The sequence below is a fragment of the Limanda limanda genome, chromosome 1, assembly GCF_963576545.1.
Source record: "Limanda limanda chromosome 1, fLimLim1.1, whole genome shotgun sequence".
Classification (NCBI taxonomy): domain Eukaryota; kingdom Metazoa; phylum Chordata; class Actinopteri; order Pleuronectiformes; family Pleuronectidae; genus Limanda; species Limanda limanda.
In genome coordinates this window covers 34813107-34833493 of record NC_083636.1, presented here as the reverse complement: position 1 = coordinate 34833493, position 20387 = coordinate 34813107, and the positions used below count along the sequence as shown (strand labels likewise).

Below are 20387 nucleotides of genomic sequence, written 5' to 3'. Positions count from 1 at the left end.
ATCTGCATGTCATTGGACTGTGGGAAGAAGCTGGAGAAAACCCACAGAGACACAGGGGGAGCATACCAGCTCCACAATCTCTAGCTGTGCAGCCATTTTGAAAGGATATAACAAAAACACATGTTCATAAAAGGAAATATTGTTTGTAGCAGATAAAATGTCATAGTGATAAAACCAGTCGTTGGTGAGCTCTGCTGCACATCATCTTCCCCTCACTGGACAAAATACGTCAAATCAAGTGATGTCAATCTGTAAATCTGTAAATTTTTTTTGAGGATTTATGGACAAATTGCCACTAGTGGATTCAAAGTGGATTATAGAGTCAGTTCATAGTGTTGAGAGGAATCAGAAGGCGGTTTTCTCTCCTGCGATCAGCTGGAGCGTTGCAGAGTCATTGTGGATATGCATGGAGGAGGGCCGCAGACTCCTGCCAATCAAAGGCTGCTCTGGATCATCTCCCTCTGGAAGTGACTGCTCTGGATCATCTCCCTCTGGATGAAGCTGCTCTGGAACATCTTCATGTGGATGCTGTGGCTCTGGATCATTTCCCTCTGGATGTGGCTGCTCTGGATCATTTCCCTCTGGATGTGGCTGCTCTGGATCATCTCCTTGTGGCTGTGGCTGCTCTGGATCATCTCCTTGTTGTTGTGGCTGCTCTGGTTCATCTCTTGGCTGTGGTTGCTCTGGAGGACAGCTCAGCTCAGTGCTGCCTCCTGCTGCTGCTGCTGCCTCTTCCATGTTGAGGAGCTCGCATGGCGCCTTCTCCTCAGGGAAACTTGGCAGCTGCGGATCCAGGACGCTGGCACATGTCTTAGAGCTGTCTCCAGGACTGTGGTCTGCTGCTTTCTGACTGCTGCCACTTCCCTCTGCAGCGTCTACAGATTTATTTGGCGTCCGCAGCCTCTTGGCGGCCCTCATGATGTCGGCCTGGAGCTGCCTGTGAGAGTCCACAGGCTCACTCTCCTGCTCGGGAGCAGGTTTCTCTGGCACTTCATTAAAGGGTTTTGTACCTCCGGTTTTGTCCCTGTGGTCCACGTACATTTTGGAGGGGAAGGAGGAAGGGTAGTAGGCGTTGACCTTTCGCCTGCGGCTCATGAATACTGCCCCACAGATGATAAAGAAGATGAGGAGGATGAAGGAGGTTGTGACGAGGATGAGGAGCATGTTCTCCTCCAGGAAGTTCACAACCTGACTCAGGAAGTCAGTTTCCACATGGGTGGGGCCAGCAGGTGTGGTTTGGGGCACAGAGAAAAGGTAGCTGGTGGGCAGGGAGGAAGCAAAGTTACTGAGGTCTTCCTCATCTGTACTTCCCTCCAGAGAACTGGAAAAAGGTAGAGGCGTGGCCAAACAGCAGCTGAGGCAAAACACCAAACACGCGCCGATCTGACGAAGGCCCATCGGGAGCATGGTGTCCCCACAGGATCTGTAAATAACAATGAACGTCAGTGACTGGAATGTCAGCTCCATATGTAAAGATAATCTGTGCATCTCATGTTTTGGCTTTACATTGGAGTCTCAGAGGAGAGCATCTGTTTTCTCTGGAAAAAGAAAAGGATCTTAGAAAAACCCAGGTTGTTTCACAATGCTCGCCACTGTTCCCAGTATGTTCCCAGAATCCTCAGAGACTCCTCTGACCATCTGGAGGAAAAATATTCAGTCTGTTGCAGGATAAAGAAAAAAAAGAAAGATCTTTCATCCATCTTTCAAGTTGTGCCACTGTTTCTAAACTCGGAGAGGATGTAGCCAGAAGTGCAACTACAGATGGATCTTATTATGAGTTATATCCGGGTTTCATTACTTTAGGCACAACAAAGGGAAATGCATTAACATTTCTGCAGCAGACTGAATCATTTTGATCACTGATTCTCTGAGAAGTCTGGAAACATCAAGAATAAGTCTTTTGATATTGTAACTCAAATGTAATAGTAAAACATGAGATACATAAACCTGGATTAGATCCTATTTACATGGAGAAGCAAGGATCAATATGGTGAAGACATCTGTGTAAAACATTTCTACAGCCTAAGCACATGTTTCTTCACCCAGAGTTAAAAATGTTCAATAAAACGCAGAATATCGGTGGATAGTTGCAGTGACCCATTAAGCCCAGCATCAGTCTGGTGAAGTTCTTTGTTTTTACTTTGTCTGTGTCACTTTGATCCTCAATCTGCTGCGTCTGTGTTCGAGCTGCATGGAGCAACATGAAACTGCTCTCATCTGGAGAAGGAATGGTCTTTTTCTTTTTTCCCTCCCAAAATTAATCACCTTCTCAACCCAGACCAAATAAACACAGCCACACATGCCTGTGCAATCTCTCTCACACACACACGCACACGCACACGCAGACACACACAGACACACACACACACAGACACACACACATAAAACACACAGGAGGAGGCAGATAAGAAGAAACAATAATAAACTGAATAGGAATGAGCTAGATTCAGTTTTTGTCCATTTTAATGTTTAAAACAGACTCAAAATATGGCCTTTAAGTTTTTATAGCCGTGCTCTTGGAGAGTGGCGGCATCACGATGCTGTCACATCACTTCAAACTATCACCTGAGCCAAGATGATGCCAAGACAGCCCAGTTCAGCTGGACCATGCAACACTCAAAGAGTTGAGAGAAAGAGACACACAAAAACAACTACAAAACATCTCACTCACTGTCCTGAAGAAGCGTCTCAGTTGGCGTCTGATGGGAGGACGAGTGAAACCAGTCTGGAAAAAGTGAACTAACAGTGAAGCGACTGCTCGGCGAGCCACGCAACTTCTGCAGTTTCAGATTTCAGGGCTGGAGGTTTGTCTGGATAGTGCAACAAAAAAAAAAACACAGGGACAAATCCCTCCTTCTGCTTCTCCTCTGCTCTCCTCCTCCCCCTCTTCAGTTTCCCAGAGAGTGTCTGGGCTCTCCGGCCTACACACAGATTGTTCTTGTTACAGGCAGGAGTTTATTATGAGCTGTGGGGGCAGGGTTCCTCTCCTGCACCCTTATGTGTGGCTGGCTGGATGTGTTGGACGGAGACGACAAAAAATTGAAGTGAATTCTTTGTGGCTCAGACATCATCAGCATCAGCAACTTCTCATGTCTCCAGGATTCCTGCTCTGGTGGGCGGCCCGGCCTCCCCTCTAACCCCTCGGCCTCTGACGACTTAAAACAAAACCTCTGAGGGTTAAAATAGAAGGAGTCAGACTGAGAGTGGGTTGAATGAGTGACCGGTCAATGCAGGAAGAGGTTAATGTTTCCTGTGTGGACAGCCAGGAGAAGGGGGGGGGGGGGGGGGGGGGGGGCTGCAGACGACTGAGGCCGCTTGAAACAACGTGTTGTGTTTCTCCACTTTTTTTCCCTCAGAATCAGGCAATTAAACTCACATGGTGTGTGTGACCACTTTGGGGACACAACGCAGCGTGTGAGTGTGAGCCTGTGAGGGATCGTGTGTGTGTGTGTGTGTGTACGTGCACGGATGTGTTTCTGGCACGTGGACGTTGTTTGTGATCAGTCAAAGACAAGTCGAGCTTTATATGGTCACCGAGGAGCAGGAGATGAGCGTCCGCCATCCTCCAGGTTTACATTCGTCCAGGCTCTGCTGAGAGTCACCGGTGTCTGGTCCTGACGCCCTTTGCTGAGTATGAAGAAAAAAAAATATAAAAGAGAAAGGAGGAGAAAGAAAAATAAAGCATGGCTTCACGGGGCCCTAATAAGTATGCAGGATTCTCTGTTTTCGTTTCACAGGAAGGGAAGTGAATTTAATATCAAGCCTTTCACAAATAAAGGAAGTGACTTAAGGTCACAGACAACAGGGATGAAACCTTCAACAAGTCTTTTTTTATGTATTTTTTTTATTTCAGCTTTTATTTTGGACATTTTCAGCAAAAAAGATGCTAAACCACAGAATTATCAGCTCCAATTACCCAGGCTGCCTGTTTGTTTCGGTCTAAATGGAGCAGAAAGGTTCTAGGTTTGAATCCTGGCTCAAACTGTACCAATGTCAGCTCCAGGCTCCAGGACTCCCTATGACCTTTAACCTCGTCAATAGGCCGTTCATGTCTTTTTTGAACAGGGGCCCATGTAGGTGGCTGTTTAAGGATAAGTGGTATAGATAATGAATGGGCGACTTCTTTAAAACTTTTGCGTAAACCTAAAGTTCCTGTTAAAGGATTAATTTACCAGTGATGCTTCGAGCACGAGGCTCCTCATCAGACTTCTGAGGTTTTTTGGATCCATCAGCCCTCGAGTAGATTTCCTTTATTCAAATTTATTTTTCTCAACTCAACACAGCCTCTGAACTAAAAGTGCTTTGACCTTTGTCCTTATTATAGACTTCTTTTCAGGAAGTTTGTGAAAAATTATGAAGCAATAACAGACCCATGAAAAAAAAAGCATTGAACTAAAACATTAAATACAATTCTCCTTTAATAAATTATCCCACAAACTGCATTTCAAAACAAACATTCACTCGTTCAGAGACACATAACGTTTGTCATCAACAAAATAAAATACTCCATTAATGTGATAAAGCCTCAGAGGGACCAGAGACCAGTGTCTGTGACAAAACCAGTCTTCCTGAGTGAAATACAATCAAGGCTCAGACAAATAAAATCTATGATCATGATCCTCATCCAAGCGTTCAGCCTTCAGTGTGAGATAATAAAACAAAGTGTGTGTGTGGTTTCTGTCTGTACTTCCTGCAGGAGCATGCACTGAAGCCTAACCACCAACATCAAAGAGGAAGCATATATTATTAAAACAGCAACTGTCTCCACATCACTGACAACAGCCTGATCTTGGCTCAGGAGGTAGAGAGGAAGGTCGGCGGTTCGATCCCTGACTCCCCCAGGCTGCGTTCTGAAGTTTTTTTTGGGGGCAAGATGCTGAATCCCAAACTGGCCCTAACGTCTGGGCTGGAAAGGAAAAAGTGCAGTTTGAAGTGAATGACTGGGACTGTTAAGAGCTTTGAGTTCTCAATAATTCCTCAGACCTTCCACAAACTGCAGGTCTGACAAATGTCTCTAAACATAACGGTCGTTCTCTGGCAGGAAGCTGCTGAGGGTCACGTTATCTCCTCCGTCCTCGTCGCTGTCTCTGCCACCGGGGAACACCAGCACCCCGTTGGCGATGGGGGTGCGGTGCCTTGTGTAGATGAAGTCCTCCTCGGGCAGCAGGGTGGAGATGCACATCATCTCAGTCGACTCCTTGGGCCTCCTGACCTTGTATCTCCTGGATGACAGCTTGGTGCACAGGATGATGGTGGAGACCATGAAGATGCAGGCCAACACAGCCAGAGAGGCGATGGCGATCAGGCAGTGGTTCTTCGTGCCGCGGGTGGAGCACGGGTGGCCCTCAGAGGGGCTGGGTGGGACTTTTGAGACTTTACAAGGTGCTGCTGTGTTTGCTGGAGTTGCTGTGGTCCATGGGATTGGCAACCTCTTGGGAAAGATAGCTGCCGGACTGGTGGAGACAAGGGAGGTGGAGCTGGAGGAGCTGTCGGTGGGAGACTCAGTGGGAGAGTGAGACGAGGCTGAACTCTCAGAGCTGCTGGTGGTGAGGGTCTTTGTCGTCGTGACAGGTGAAGAAGTGGTGTCAGATACCTCGGAGGCAGGGTTTGTGACAGTCCCAGTAGAAGATGAGGGACTGGTATGTGATGTCTGAGAGGTGGTGCTGGGAGATAAACCTGATGTAACCTCTGGGTTAGTCGTGGACGTGAGGCGCAGCGATGTTGCAGAGGTGGTTTCAGGAGAAGTCCCGTCGGTGGAGGTGGTGGATGATGGTCGCTGTGTCTTATCCTCTGTAGGTTTCACCGTTTCAGAGATTGTCGTATCTTGGGGAGTTTGTGCATCACCTGTAGGCCGAGCTGTGGTCACCGCTGTCGGGGTCTGAAGCGTCGGTGGTCCTGAGCTACTTGCTGCTGCTGCTGCTGCTGTGGTCACAACAACCAAACCAGCCGTGCTGCCGTTTGAGCTGCTTGCAACTGCCTCCTCTGTTTCTGCTGTGTGTGAAACAGAGGTGTGAGCTGTCGCCGTGACTTCTGCAGGATTGTGAGGCACAGAACGATCCAAGGTGGCAGCCTGCGTCTCTGCTTCCTTGTGTGCAGAGGTGAGCAGCATGTTTGCCGTGTTTGGTGCAGCAGTAGCCGCCTGGCTGCTTGTTTCTGTGATGGAGGTGATCTCCCCTTCCACGGAGAACAACACAGATATTCCACATAGCAGACGCAGACAGGCCTTCAAGCTGAGACGCATCATCGTTGAGTAAAAAGATCTGAAACAGAAGAACGGATTCATGTTCACAGGATCTACTGCACAAAGCTGCTGGGGGATAAGAGTAGGTGACACGCTATGGGGGAAAATCGATGTGTCATATGTCTTATGATGAAACCGTCATAAGTCTTTCACCACACCCGTTGCTCCATTTTAACAGAGAAATACACAGAACTGCAACGTTTGTGGAGTAAAACTCAAACTTCCTGAAAAAACTTTCTATACAAAAGAAGATGTGAAGTTGTGTGAGGTCTGAAATGTCAAAGTTAAGAGGTAAACAAGGATCTAAGGTAGGAAGTAAACAAACCTCAATACATGTTTTTCCTTTGGTGAAACTTTTCTTTTCAAAAAGTGATTTTATCTGATGGCATCAGCCCTCATAGCCAGAGACATTCAGACAGATCGCAGGTTTTAAATGTGTCTTACCTCACTGCTGGAGAAGCAGGTCGATGGACGTGAGGGATTCAAAACAACCAGAGTTGACTTCAGCTCATTTCAGCCGCTGTGTAAGAAACATCCTCAGAGCTCTGACATGCCGACTGATTGTTGCACTGCCTGAGACAAGAAACAGGAAATGTGCACCACCCCTCCGAAAAAAAGCAGCGCTATGAAACATTTTCAGATTGACGGATACAAACACACACTTCCCTAAACACTTTGCCATTTCCTTCTCAACGCTCAAATATATCACAAGGTTATTTTTGTTATGTAAGTTTATCGTAGTGTATAAATTATTAATAGTTATTGTAGTTATAAAAAAACACCTCTTCATCTTATGTTAATTACATAGATATAAGTGCATCAGGGAATTGCCAGACAAGTACATGAGTAAAAGAAAGAATCATAAAGCAAATAATAACTATATCTTTTCGCCCTTTTCTCTTTATTCATTCGTAACATTTTTTAAATATGATGATAACAGTAAGAGACACAGTAAAACATACATCTTAATTTTGAATTGCCTCCAAACCACTGTGCAGGGTATTTAAAAATTACAATGTGAATTCAGAAACAAATAGGAATAAAATGTTTATGTTATAGTTATAGCTGTGTCTCTTTTTAAGCGTTGTAACCTGAACTAATATAATTCTATCAGGGAAGGATTCCACTGAAGCTGCCAACATCTATTCAAACTACAAACAATCCACCTGAAAGTTAATTTATTCAATCAATCAACCTGAAGTGTGTTGTGTTGGCAACATGGCTGTTGTGACTGTTACATAACAGCGAGGCGGCTAATGCTCGGCCTCTTTAGTTACACACAGACAGGAAATAAAAAAGGCTTCTCTGGTTTGAAAATCATAACCGTCACTTCCTGTTCTAATGAGTCACACTGAGATGTGGTTGTGGAAAAACTGCAGAGGAAGATGAAAATCGTTGAGTGTTTTGAACGTTGCCATGTTGACAATATTCAAAAACATGTTGTGAAAGTGACTTTCAACCCAGGTGTTAATTATCTGTCTACATGCAAACTTATATATCACTTTTTCAGTTTATTGTTATTGCATTATATACAGTACAATAAGCAATTTATTAGGTACAACTAACTGAAGCTGTTGTTATTATTTGCTCCTCTCTGGTTGAGATATGATGCAACATGAGCACAAATTGAATGCTCCAAAATGATCACAGTTTTAACCACAACTCTGAAAGTATTCTGGGAAATGTAGGTATGAACGAGCAATAGCTTGAATGCTTAATGAGACCAGTTTAGATCATTTAGATAATTGGTGATGTCGTTTTTGAATCAAATATCTCTTGACGAGTTATTTAAAGTTGTCACCTAAGGCTCTGAAGTCATTTGAAAAAAAGTTCATGATATAATTTATTTTTTTAACAACAGGTTTACCCAAATAAATAGCAGTAATAGTAATGAATAATTAAAGTAATGTTATGTTGTTTCTGAGTTGTAATGTTACACGTACCCACCTCCTTCTTCTTCTTCTTCCATCCACAACAGTTGTAGTTCTGTACTCGGGCTGCTGTAATACCTGAACTTCCCTCATGGGGATCAATAAAGATTCATCTCATCTTGAAAGACAAATGTGCTTCAGCAGTGGAAGAAGTATTCAGATCGATAAAAGTAGAATTACCACATTTTACCAGCTTCCATTGTCCGTGTTTCTTCTCTGTGTAACTCAAGAGATTTCAGATCCACATCTGATGCCAGAGGAAGGATATGTGTGTATAGATAAGAAAAGGCAAAAAAGGAGGTTTCCGTGTGTAAAATCTTTATTATGTGCACAGAACTGTTTGTCAGGGGGTTCAGTGAAACACAAGCTGGGTGAGTGGTCCCTTCCCAACACCGAACTACTGGAGAGGGCGACTTTTAGTTTGACCCTTGACAGTGACAAGAGGCACCACTACATTTGCACAACATTTACACCAGAGAGATGCAAACCCCCTCCCCACCCTCCCCTCCCCCCCTTTAAAACCCAATGTTGAATTTCAATCCCCAGAAGAACAGGAAGCAAACGTTTTTTCGTAGGAATTCTTCCACATTCATAAATCTGATGGTTTATCAATGAACAAACTGGTGGGAGGAAAAAAGTTCAACGGCTATCGTTTAAAAAAAATCCAGCTCGACTACGTCATTCTACCAGGTTGTGACCGGAATGTACAACAGGATAGAAAACAAATGTAAAAGCAGTGCATGAAACCGCACACCATTCATATTTGGCAACACAAGAAAAAGAACAATGGAAATACTGATGCTACATACAGTTTCTGAGTAGTAAGTACAAACTTCACATAAGAATGTTTTACCACAATTTGGAAACAAAAAAAAAAAAAAAAAGAAGTTAAGACTTTTCCTTCAACAAAAAAAATGTCCTTTCTTCAAAATGAGCTGCAAGAGTTCTTTCCGTTTCTCAGTGTGTGTTGGGGCAACGTGTAAAACCGGAGGCTTGATGAGAAAAATAAAAAGTTCATCTTGGAATGTAGGCTCGGACCGGTCGCAGGGGCGGGCGGTGTCGAGCTGAATGAAGCCGAATCGGGAGAATTTGGCCGTGGCTGACTCCGTCCATTCGATTCCTCTCTGAAACAACGTCTCACATGGAGACCTTGGCGACCTGGTCTTCCAGTCTGGCGATCCGACGGTCTTGGAGGATGACACGGTCCCTGAGTGACTTGAACTCTCGGAGTACCTCTTCCAGTTTGTCTTCCATCTTCTGCTGAAACATTCACAGAGAGTTAACTAAAAATCTTTGTAGGACTTGTGTATTTACTTTGTAGATTATCAAATATAATCTAGTAATTAATCTCGGGGAAAATAAGCAGGGACTTCACGGGCCTCGAAGACCTGGAGCTGTTCACATTTTCCTTTGCTGCTCCACTGAATTGTGACCCAAATACCAAAGTATGTGCTGATCCATAACTTCTGTGAATTGTTCCAACCATAATAATTACTGTGAATGGGAGAGTGCCCATGTCAGCAGAAAAAGCTCTGTGCAAGTCTGAAAGAACATCTCTGAACAGTTTGACTGGGAGGAAACACAATCTGTTTTAAGAACCTAGTTAGATCCCAGTGAACTATTAGTAAGAATCTACTAAAGACAGAAGCATGAGTGCTGTGCAGGTGTTCAACACTCACTGCTGAGGGCGGAGCAGCGACGTGCTTCTGGACAGTCGGGGTGTTCTCTACTTTCGGCGCTGCCTTGGTCTCCAGGGCGTTTGACTTCACCACTTTCAGGTCCCGGGCCTTCGTGGAGACGTAGCCATCTTTGAGCGAGATGAGGATGGGGCCTCCATTCTTGCCGGCAAACCAGCCCTCTGCCTCCAGGGCGGGGTCGGGGCCGGCCGTGTCTGGATACAGGTCGTCCTGGAAAAGATCCGACTGGGCAGGGGGAGAGAAGAGGAAAGGTCAAGGAAAATTAAGGATTGTACAAAAGGCTGAAAGGTGGATAGAGGAAAACTGCGTGATATATACAGCAACAGTAAAAGAAACAGACTCACCTTTCGTGGGACTGTCATGATGATAGGTTCACATTTTCTCTCATGTAATTTGTAAAACCTGCCAAGAAGAGAAGTTATGGTCATTTTAATTTGACCTAAAAGGGAATACAATAGTGTTTCCATCTATTACTTGCATGTACATATTACAAGGTGCCTATATTTAATAATATATTTCCTAATATTACTGTCATAACTATCTAGATATCAATCTGTTTATTTGAATTTGTAAAAGAAAATATGTAAAACATTAATATATAAATCTACATTATTAAGTTTGAAAGCTGGATTTTAACAACAGAGGTTTAACCATGAGTGACACTTCTTTTAACTAAATTAATAGGAACGTATTGATAATAAACTAATTGATAATAAACTAATAACTAATTTGATCTGAACACAGCTTTTAAAATGTGAATATTTGCTGCTTTTCATAATTTTGATCTGCTTTTGTAGAAACATCTCTTAAGGGAATAAAATAGAACGCTTTCAATGCTGCTTTCCCCTCTAACTTTATAATATTGTATTTTACAATAAAATGTAGATAGCCTGTTATATATTTGAAGACCAATGTCGTCTGTATGAATATGAGAATGATAGAACAAGGAAATGTTTGGACAATCTGAAGTGGTACATAGCTGTTAATATTGAGGTGATATAATATATAGTAATTGTTGATTTTCAATCATGAATACTGACGTCTGTAAATACACACTTAAATATATATTTTATATTAGAAGTGCCTTTTGAGTATTTAATGCTTTATGTACTAATTTCTAGATTTTTATATCACACTGTATATCAAATAAATATACATTATTAATCCACAGGAGCCCACACTATCTAGACAAAGTAAAAAAACATAGCTGATGTGCTACCTTGCGATTTCACATTTGTTGACATCCAGGCCTCTTTTGGGCATGTAGCCCATGCCCCTCTGAGGCTCCTTGGTGGAGAAGGTGCTGAGGAAGTGAACAAACGGCGCCTCGTCTGTGATCTCAAAGTACCGGATGCTGCTGTCGCCCTGAGGACAGAGGGTCAGAGCCGAGTGTGAGTCTGTGAATCTGGTTATTGGAAACAACACAGATGTATCTTCATTTCACGAGCCTCTCACCTTTCCACACAGGTAGACGACACTGGTGTCGGGGTCGTAGAAGGGCAGCAGGACTCCGTTACTGGTGTCCATCTCTTGAACGTTTATCGGCTCATCCATGTTGTCCTGGTAACATAAGATCACATTTGAATTATTGTCACAGTTCAGCGGAACCTTGAGTTGTATAATTTACTGCCTGTGATTAATGATTAAAACGTAATTTCTGCCGATAATTCTGACAATATTGTCACAAATGACAATAAAGGGTTTCTCTGTGAATTCAACGCCCCCTGCTGGAGCAAAGAGGCTAGAGACACAAATTGGTCGTCTGATCAGCCTCAACACTGAAACCAGTTTACCTGCTGATCTGTGTGTATCTCGGACAGGCGGCTGTACAAATCAAAGTTCTATGAAAGTTGAACATCGCTTCCAAAGCTCTAAGTGTCGTGTGGATTCCAATGTTTCTGTGACATTGAAAAAGGGACTCTCCACAGTGACGTACACTTTTCCACAGGGCTAGCTGGCGCTCGCTCATGCGGCTGAATCCGGTGGTCAGAAGCTTTCCGTCTGCTAAAAAGATGGCTCTCATTGGTCGAGCTCCCTCATGGGCTTTGTCCTTCTCCTGAAAACACACAAAAACACCGGTCAGAATGGCCATGGCTGCGTGGTCGCTGACTCTGGGAAACATTATTCCACACGTCAATCATATTGTCCCCCCAGCAAAAAATGTAAAAAATCCCCTCAGTGTTTCTACTTACGGTCACAATCTTTTTCTTGCGGGGGTCGATGACGCGGACCTTCTTGTCCTTGCAGGCAGTGCAGAGCAGGCTGCCGTTGCGGTTCCAGCTGACACTAAAGATGACATCAGGGTGCATGTCCTCCAGGTTGATCATGGCCTGTCCCGTGCCCACATTCCAGATGATGATCAGGTTGTCACACCCTAAAATGGACACACACACGGCCTGACTGCACACACCTCTGTTTCCAAGTGTATTTTTAGGAAATCTGCATCACACAAAGCAACACGACAGAGGGCGGAGCCTGAGAGAGTTGGACAGATATGGAGTTCAGCTGTGCACAGTGGACAAATGGCAGACCGCTTTAGGGCAGAGGACGAAGCGGAGGCTCCAGTCGACGCTTACCTGCGCTGAGGAGAACGTTGCGAGCGGTGGGATGCCAGGACACGATGCCCACCCTCTTGGAGTGGCCCTCTAACACCACCACGGGCTCTGAGAGGGGATTCTCCAGCCCGTTCTCAGGGATCTGCCAAACCTACATGAGAAGAAAGAAATAAAAATTAGCAGCTTTACATACAGCCAGGAAAACACTGAAGAAGTGATTGAAATATATTGATGTCAACATATACTTGACATTACAGCTTAAAAAAGATTTATAAATAACAGGAAATTGTATGACACAATAAGGTATTCCAAGTATTCATATGTGATATACACATAAATAGCACTAGCATAATAAACTGTGAAGGAATCTTCACATGCATCACATGCTATTTAGAGATTAACTGTGACTTTACCATGACTGTGCAATCCTCGGAGCCGCTCGCAATGACAAGGTCATTATGAGGGCACCAGTCGATGTCCAACACCGGGCCCGTGTGACCACATACTGCCGGGTAGACCTTGTCTATGCGGCCGGTCTAAAAAGAAGAGAGGGCAGTTTGTTAAAAAGGGGTTAAAGGCTCTGAGCTTTATTTAACAACCGACTTCATACGTGGCTACAGAACAATCAAATGACATTTTCAAAAAACAGACGTCAACTCAAACTGTATTCATTCTAATATTAAACAACATCTAGTTTGTAAAACAATGAAAAAGAGGAAGTAACACTTCAACCAATTATTTCCCCAAAATGTATTTAATTGTGGTAAACGACTAAAAGAGAAGAGGGAAGTTTCAAATTACACTGAACTTAAACTTTAAGGTGCTAAACCTGAAAAGTAAATTCACGGTTGACGGCAGAGTCATCGAGACTTGATTATATAAACGTCATTGTCACATGAGCACACAGTTAACATGTTTTTACTGTGATGATCCATTCTCATCAGGGATGGATACTAGAGAATCCCAAACTTACAGTCAGTGCATTACACAGTGTGTGCAATATAAATTCATTAACCCAGTGGCCTACAATCCTGTCAGAGCCCCCCCCCCCCCCCCCCGCATCTGTAGATATCATGTCCTGAATGGGGGAAGTGTAACAGGATACAAATCACTTCCCTTTACTAACAGGCAGATTTACACATTGATTATCTGGGGGTTTTACTACAGATCTGAGCCTCAGGGTTCAGCAGCACGAGGTCACAGCAGCAGAGCACTGACGACCGCACCTATAGAGAATTGATTCAGCACATGTTCTGAATGCTAGAATATGACAGTGCACTGCTCCAGCCTCTGATTTACACCCTCTGTTCCCAGCTTCAAGAGACAGTGTTTCACAGATGTTTAACCCTATCTGTTGGTTAAAGCCAATATGAGTATGGTTACAGTCAGAATGGTTAAGATAAAACAAACAACAACATGCCATTAGAATAGAACTTTTAATAAGTTGCTTTCAGGCAGGGTCTGGACCCTTGCTCAGGATCTTTATGGAACTTTTCCTACAAGACCCCCCAAGTTAAATGTCAAGAAAATATCAGAGTGAGCCCATGTGAGAATAAAGAAAATCATTTCACAGTTAGTGGGCGGGTGTGCTCTACCCAGATGGCACCAGAGCTTTCAGAAAAATACTCATTCAGAGGAGTAACTACCACATACATTTGGATATTAATTGTATTTCTAATATGTAAAGAGGGACATATGACATGAAGTCTGCCTGAGCAGAGGCACAGACGGAGCAGTTGTGGTTCATTAACCACCAGAGCAGAACTAAAACCTCCAAAACAGCCTTGAGGAGCAGATTTGAGGAGCAGAGATTTGAATCGTGATGTACTGCTTGTTGGTGTCAGCTGATCTGAGTGTATTACAGCAGCCTCACAGATTAGGAAGGGACGCTGTACTCGGACCTTGAGTGAACTCATTCCTATTGAAATTTTTATTGGGTTGTGCAAATCTGGTCCTTACAGTTCTTCTGCAATGGAGCTAAAAACCAAACAAAAGCTTTTTCATGTCTCAAACAAGAGGGAGCGTAGCACAGCATCTGACCTTTTGTAGAGGAAGTACAAGGAATGCTCCTCCCCCGCTGGCATCGATGATGATGGCCACAAACTTGGGGTTGACGGCGCAGAAGGAGCTGTCCCATGTGACCCTGGAGACGCGGATATCATCATAGCACTGGTCGTTCCTCTGGGCCTGACCGAAGACATGACGGAACTTGCTCTGTCGCACAACTCGCCGCAACATATCTGGGGAGAGAAATAAGAGCGAGAACATTAAGCTGCAGCTCCAGGAACATTTTTACAACACCTTTTTGTATAAAAAGCACAAAACCGGAAAGTGGCAGATATATAATCCTGAAGTGAGCATCCTTCTGTCACCGCTGAGCCTGCTGAGGAAACCTGGAAGGGGAACGTTGGGCGTCCAGCCAGCACCGCCTGTCTGATGTGAGATTACATTTATTCCCTGTGACTCAGTTTGTTCCTGTGCATGCAAAGCAAATAAATCAGCTCTGACTACTGGAAAACATGAGACGCTGTTTTTTTGTCCTCCAGCTGTGTTTACCTCCTTATCTTAGGGCCATTTCCCAAACGTCTGAGTGGAAAAAAGGTTCAAGTTCTGCAAACGCAGTGATGTTGAGGTTGTTTCTATGTTTAGGTCGAAAGATTTATATCACCAATACAGTTTGTCAGCTGAGGCAAAAAATATAAACTGTATATTCATCAAACTGCCTTGCATCTCCAGATCCAATTAAATAAACGTACTATATATTTTACCATTTCACAGTGTGTGGAGAGCTCTTAGTAACCCAGAGCTTTAGCAGTCTTTATGAGTAAATGCTTTGCGGACTTTATGATGACGCCTCGTAAAGTAACTTCCATTTCTGCAAGACAGCAAAACCAAAATCTGCAGCCACGCGGATTCATTCAGGGAAAAAATGAGGCAACTCTTTCAAGGTTTAATCTGAAGATATTTTAAAGGGAACGCACTTCCTTTGTGTGATTGAATGTTCCTTTATAAATCCCACGTTCAAGTTTCTAGTACAATCTGAATCTGAAATAGCTTTATATCCTTTTTACATCTTAAGGACATTTGATTATTATTTCCAGAAAACGATGTCATCATCATCTCATCTTTCTGGATTGAAAGTTGAATTAATCAAGAACTTTGCCTTCCCTGGCTACAAGAAGAGAAACTACATTGAAGTGGTTAAAAAATTGAATTCTTATTATATATAAAAGTCTTATTCGCAAACATAAAACGTTTTTTTTCTGACGTATTGCAGTAGTGTTGTGCCAAGCTTGGTTATAATTTAGGATCTATTTCAGTGGGACACAATGAAAGCGGTCATCAGTGACGTTTGACTGTATTTTTGAAACAGTGAACACACCACAGATGGCCTGTTGCTGCACCGAGATTTTGGAGACACTCTAAATTCGCCTCTCATTGTGGCTCTGAGCTCCCTCACTCTCTTTTCTGCTTCAAGAGATGTCGTTTATCAAGTACAGACAAATGTTCCCACGTCAGAGTCAAGTGTTGGTTTCATAACGTCTGCGGCCGCGACATGAAAACCAAACACAATAGAAATTCCTCCAGGACCTTGCCTTGTCTTAGCACCATCTACTGTCATTCCTGAGTGATGGAGATACTTCAGTTTTAGTGGCATGCTTTGCGGTGTAATTATGTGGAAACTATCGCGCCGCAGGGCAGTAATTACGCCACCAGTCTGAGGCCACGTACTGTGCTGGTATACCGGATGCTGAGATTTGTCTCCAGTTAAAACGCCATCACACCAAACCACCTGCTTCTTCACATTCAATCACAGACTATCAAAATGGAAAAGATGAATCACAGTCGTCTGGATCCAGTATAGAAACTTGGATTTGCTTTCATGCACCAGAACAGTTTTGCAAAGAACTGGACAAAATGTAGATAAAAGATATATAAATAAAGAATCTGTGTTTTTTTAATGATTATAATGCTACAACACTAGGCATCTCTGGTTCGTCTCTGGTTCGACTCCACGGAGAAACAACAAAAAGACTGGATTGATCTGTCCAAAAATCCAAGAGGATTCTCCCTACCCTGTCTAGTGCCCCTGAGCAAGGCACCTTACTCCCCCAACATCTGCCCCCCGGGCGCCTATCACAATGTAGTTTTAATTAATAGCAATATAACAGAATTCTAATATATATTGATATAATGTGTATGCATTGCTAAAGCATGGAGAGAAGCTGTAAAACATAAAGGATGTACCTCAGATTTGTAAAATGTTTTACTGTTTATAGAAATAATAATGTGACATTAATCATGATAATTGTAGACTAGCGTATCGCCCCCCCTTAGCTCCTATCAGCCAATATCATCAGCCAAGCGTTAAACTGGTTGAGCTCGAACACGCAGCCTCAGACACTTTAATCAGTGACAATGTGAGATAATGATCAGTTTTAAAATAGATGATTGAACACGACACATCTTATGAATCCCACACTCTCCTCCTGTGAAGGCCCAGATTCCCACAGAGTCCTGATCAGTACAGCGTGTTCCCTCAGCCGGCGTTCAGCCTCCATGCAGGAGAAGCTGCTCTCCCTCCTCTCATGCACCTGATGACACCAGCAGCTCGGCTCCTGCAGGCTTCACTTGGTGTCATGCATCTCAACATGCATCTCTACAGCATGCTCCACCCCATCAGCTCCCAGCAGGTCTGATCTGTATCATGGAGGCCTGGCTGATGGATGTGCACTCACTCACTCATTCTCCTGCTGCAGCAGCTAATGCTTAAAATGTGATGATCCAATGAAACACTGATGTCTTCCCTGTCATTAATAAGGTGTAGTCAACATCTGCCTCCCTCCTCCTCCTCCCTCAGGTCTGTTGTTTCCAGTGTCTGGAGAATGCGACTAAATGGGTGTGCACACCGCCACCACCGCACCCCCCCATCACCACCACCACCTCCTCCTCCTCCACCTCTCCTCATCCCATCCCCGGCTTGTCTCTGTCTGTCCCTCCGTCCACACATGTGCAGGATTCACGGTCTGATTCCCGCATCACCGGGAGCAGCTGTGCAGTGAAACAATGGTCGCCGCTGGCTAACGTTAGCTCCTGTTAGCACGAAGCTAACCGTGTGTCCCCTCCTCCTCCTCCTCCTCCTGCCTCCATTAGAACAAGATGCTGTAAATCACATCATCCAGGTGACGATGACACGCAGGTGTGATGTTTTAATAAACAACCAAGCAGCGGTTGTATAAACCCCAGGGGATAAAGCTGTTAGCTTGAGTTAGCTAACCCCTGCTAATGAAACAAGGGGGTCAGGACCCGGCTGTGCAGATTGGTATTTGGGTGAGAACGCCCCAGATGTGAACCTCACTCACAAACGTCACCAAGCTTAAGGTTTTTAATTGAATAAAAAAGATGGTGTTTTATTTAGAGGTGATAGCGATGCTAGCAGGGGACGCTAGCCGTGGTTCTCCCGGGTTCCGCCGCGCTGCCCACCCGGCTCCGGGCAGCTGTGCCGGGGGATGGTCCCGTCTCCACCGCCGCCTACACGGAGGCACCGCAAAGAGGCGAGACGACTGGTGCTGCCATCCATTAACACCAGCACACCACTGACACCATGGGGAGTTAAACCAGTGCAGAGCTACAGTGTTTAACCATCCTCCCTCCGGCCGGACACTGGGCTCTACATCCACGGTTCGGTTTGTGCTAAGCTAACGCTGCTAGCTGCTAGCCGCGGTGGAGCTCCGCCAGCTGACGGCAGTGCAGACACATCTCCACCCCGGAGAGGGCTGCTCCCGCTCCCGATCCCTGATGCTGCACGGCCCCGGTCCACGCGTCACATGGAGAAAGACTTTTATTTTATTAAAAAAAACGTTTCTTACCTCCTCCTAAAATCTAGGCACGATTCTCTCACGCACGGGGAGGGGGGGGAATCAATCACAACACATGGATGTGGTGGTGGAGTCGCGCCCTTATCCTGCAGGACGTCGCTCTGGAGGCTCCACAGAAAACAGCCCTGACTCCCCCTCACTCTCCACAGACCCCCTGCTTCCTTTTCTGTTCTCTTTTGTGTGTGTGTGTTTTAAATCGAGTGGTGCTTCAGGACGCCGGTGCACGAATGGAGCATCCCCTGTGCGCTCCTCACCTGCGGTAGAAGACTAGTAGCAATCGTCTATTCTCATCGTTATTAAATTCAATAGGCTACTGTGGAAACCAGCTACTGCACATGCGCAAAAAGAAGAAGTCAGATTTCGGATCGGGGATGGGTCTGCAGGGAAGCTCGAGTTCCTCCACATGTCATCTTCGTGTCTGTTTTTCTAAATACATCCACTGGCTCTGATGGTCATCATGCACTGATCTGTTGGATTGTGCGTTTAGGAGCCAGCAGCATCTTTTGAGTCGGGGTCCTTGTTCCCCTCCCCCCTCTGTCCAATCCCATCCCCACCCCAGCCTATCCTATCTATCCACAATAAAGAACCCCCCCACCCAAACAACACCACACACATCCAGGAGAATCAGCTGTCAACCTTTACCTGTTTGCCTTGTCAGGTGCAATATTCATCTCACTTTGATTCTGTGTTGTTATTCTGGGTCTTACACAATATGTCCTTGTGTACTGTTTTTGTTGTTGTTCTGTCCTGCAGCTGCTGTATCACTTTGGTCCAAGAAGAATTTCCCCATGGGGACATTAAAATATATTTGATTTAATATTTGATGTTTCAAATTAAATTTGTGCTCCTTGGCTGAATTATCAAGCTCCAGGAGTTGATTCCATAGATTCTCTCATTTTAAACCTGATGTTTATATGTGACTACAGATAAAGGTCACACGTTTTTAATTTGGTATTAGACACATATTGAGGTTAAATTATTCGGTTCTTTTATAGAAATTACAAAAACTCAGATGGGATTTGAATGGTAATGTAAGATGATGATCGGTGTGAGGAAGACAAATGGGAGGTGTGCTGGAGAAATAGACGACCGAAAACAAGTGCAACCATTATGTGTCTATAAAATATGAATTCATAGAATTTATCACTGCTTAATGCATTGCATGTGCAAATCAGTCTATTTCCTGCCACCGTTATTCTCATATACAGTATTGGAACCTGTTCATCAGGTCAGTTAAACACACATTTCTTCAGTGTGTGAATTCATAGTTCAACCTCTTAACATACATCAACAGATGATTGGCACGTCCTTCAGTTGAAGCAAGCATGCAGCCAATTAAATCCCACAAATAAACTCAATTAACACGACCTCCACTACAACATGAAGTGCTGATGCTGAGGCATGTTTCCTTTTGGCTTTGAATGGCTTTGAAAGCAGCATTTAAATAAGGTTGATTAAAACTTTAATTTCCGCAGCTGAGATTGTGACTATAAAGTAAAGCAAGAAAAGTAACTAAACCAAAGGGTGTTGGGTATTAATTAGTGTTGAATACACAATCTGAAAGTGGAACTGTAAAACTATTGTCAAGCAAGCATGGAAGTTGATTCTTTACATTAAAAACAATCGTATGAGAAGATAATTCCTTCTCAAGCTCCAATTTAATGGATTTTGGAATCATATCACACACTCTTCTGCAAGGTCAAGAATTAACTTACAAAAAACCCACCACAGACAAGTCCGGTAAGTGTTATTGATTAATGGATTTCAACAGCTACTGAGCTCGTATGTCAACAGATCATATATGACACCTGAGTAGACCTTCTGTTGTGGAAAACACGATAAAAAGCTAGTACGTTGACCTTGAGTTGGATTCTTTTAAGGTTGGTGTGCACACGTGTGATATAATATTGTAGTGGTTCAAGTTACTGAGAGATTATTGTAAAATCTTGTATCTAAAATATACACATTTTAAAAGCGTTATATATTTTGTAAACAAAGAGATAGGACATGTAGCGGATACAAACCACATGTATTTGCTTATTTCTTAATCTGCTTGATTCTATGGAAGAGGATCTTGGAGCCGG

At 44.0% G+C, this 20387-nt stretch overlaps 3 protein-coding genes across 4 annotated transcripts; all 3 read right to left on the bottom strand.

The window, feature by feature from the left end:
- Nucleotides 1-120: 120 nt before the first annotated feature.
- tmem119b (transmembrane protein 119b) lies at nucleotides 121-1398 on the bottom strand. Its single transcript, XM_061075312.1, has one exon. It carries the CDS (start codon nucleotides 1396-1398, stop codon nucleotides 346-348), a length of 1053 nt encoding a protein of 350 aa, XP_060931295.1. The 3' UTR covers nucleotides 121-345.
- A 2492-nt stretch (nucleotides 1399-3890) lies between these two features.
- On the bottom strand, nucleotides 3891-6785 carry selplg (selectin P ligand). The gene is made up of 2 exons (XM_061075807.1): nucleotides 6686-6785; nucleotides 3891-6260 (listed from the first exon to the last, which is right to left on the bottom strand). The coding sequence occupies exon 2, from the start codon at nucleotides 6242-6244 to the stop codon at nucleotides 5015-5017; it is 1230 nt and encodes a 409-aa protein (XP_060931790.1). The 5' UTR covers nucleotides 6245-6260; nucleotides 6686-6785; the 3' UTR covers nucleotides 3891-5014.
- A 1914-nt stretch (nucleotides 6786-8699) lies between these two features.
- On the bottom strand, nucleotides 8700-14662 carry coro1cb (coronin, actin binding protein, 1Cb). Of its 2 annotated transcripts, none has more exons than XM_061073950.1 (10): nucleotides 14465-14662; nucleotides 12838-12960; nucleotides 12446-12575; nucleotides 12062-12243; nucleotides 11806-11925; nucleotides 11325-11429; nucleotides 11089-11234; nucleotides 10214-10271; nucleotides 9852-10094; nucleotides 8700-9432 (listed from the first exon to the last, which is right to left on the bottom strand). In XM_061073950.1, the coding sequence occupies exons 1-10, from the start codon at nucleotides 14660-14662 to the stop codon at nucleotides 9310-9312; spliced, it is 1428 nt and encodes a 475-aa protein (XP_060929933.1). In that variant the 3' UTR covers nucleotides 8700-9309. The 2 variants fall into 2 exon arrangements, with proteins under 2 accessions (XP_060929933.1, XP_060929941.1); XM_061073958.1 differs by having other exon boundaries at nucleotides 8700-9429.
- Between the last annotated feature and the right edge of the window lie 5725 nt (nucleotides 14663-20387).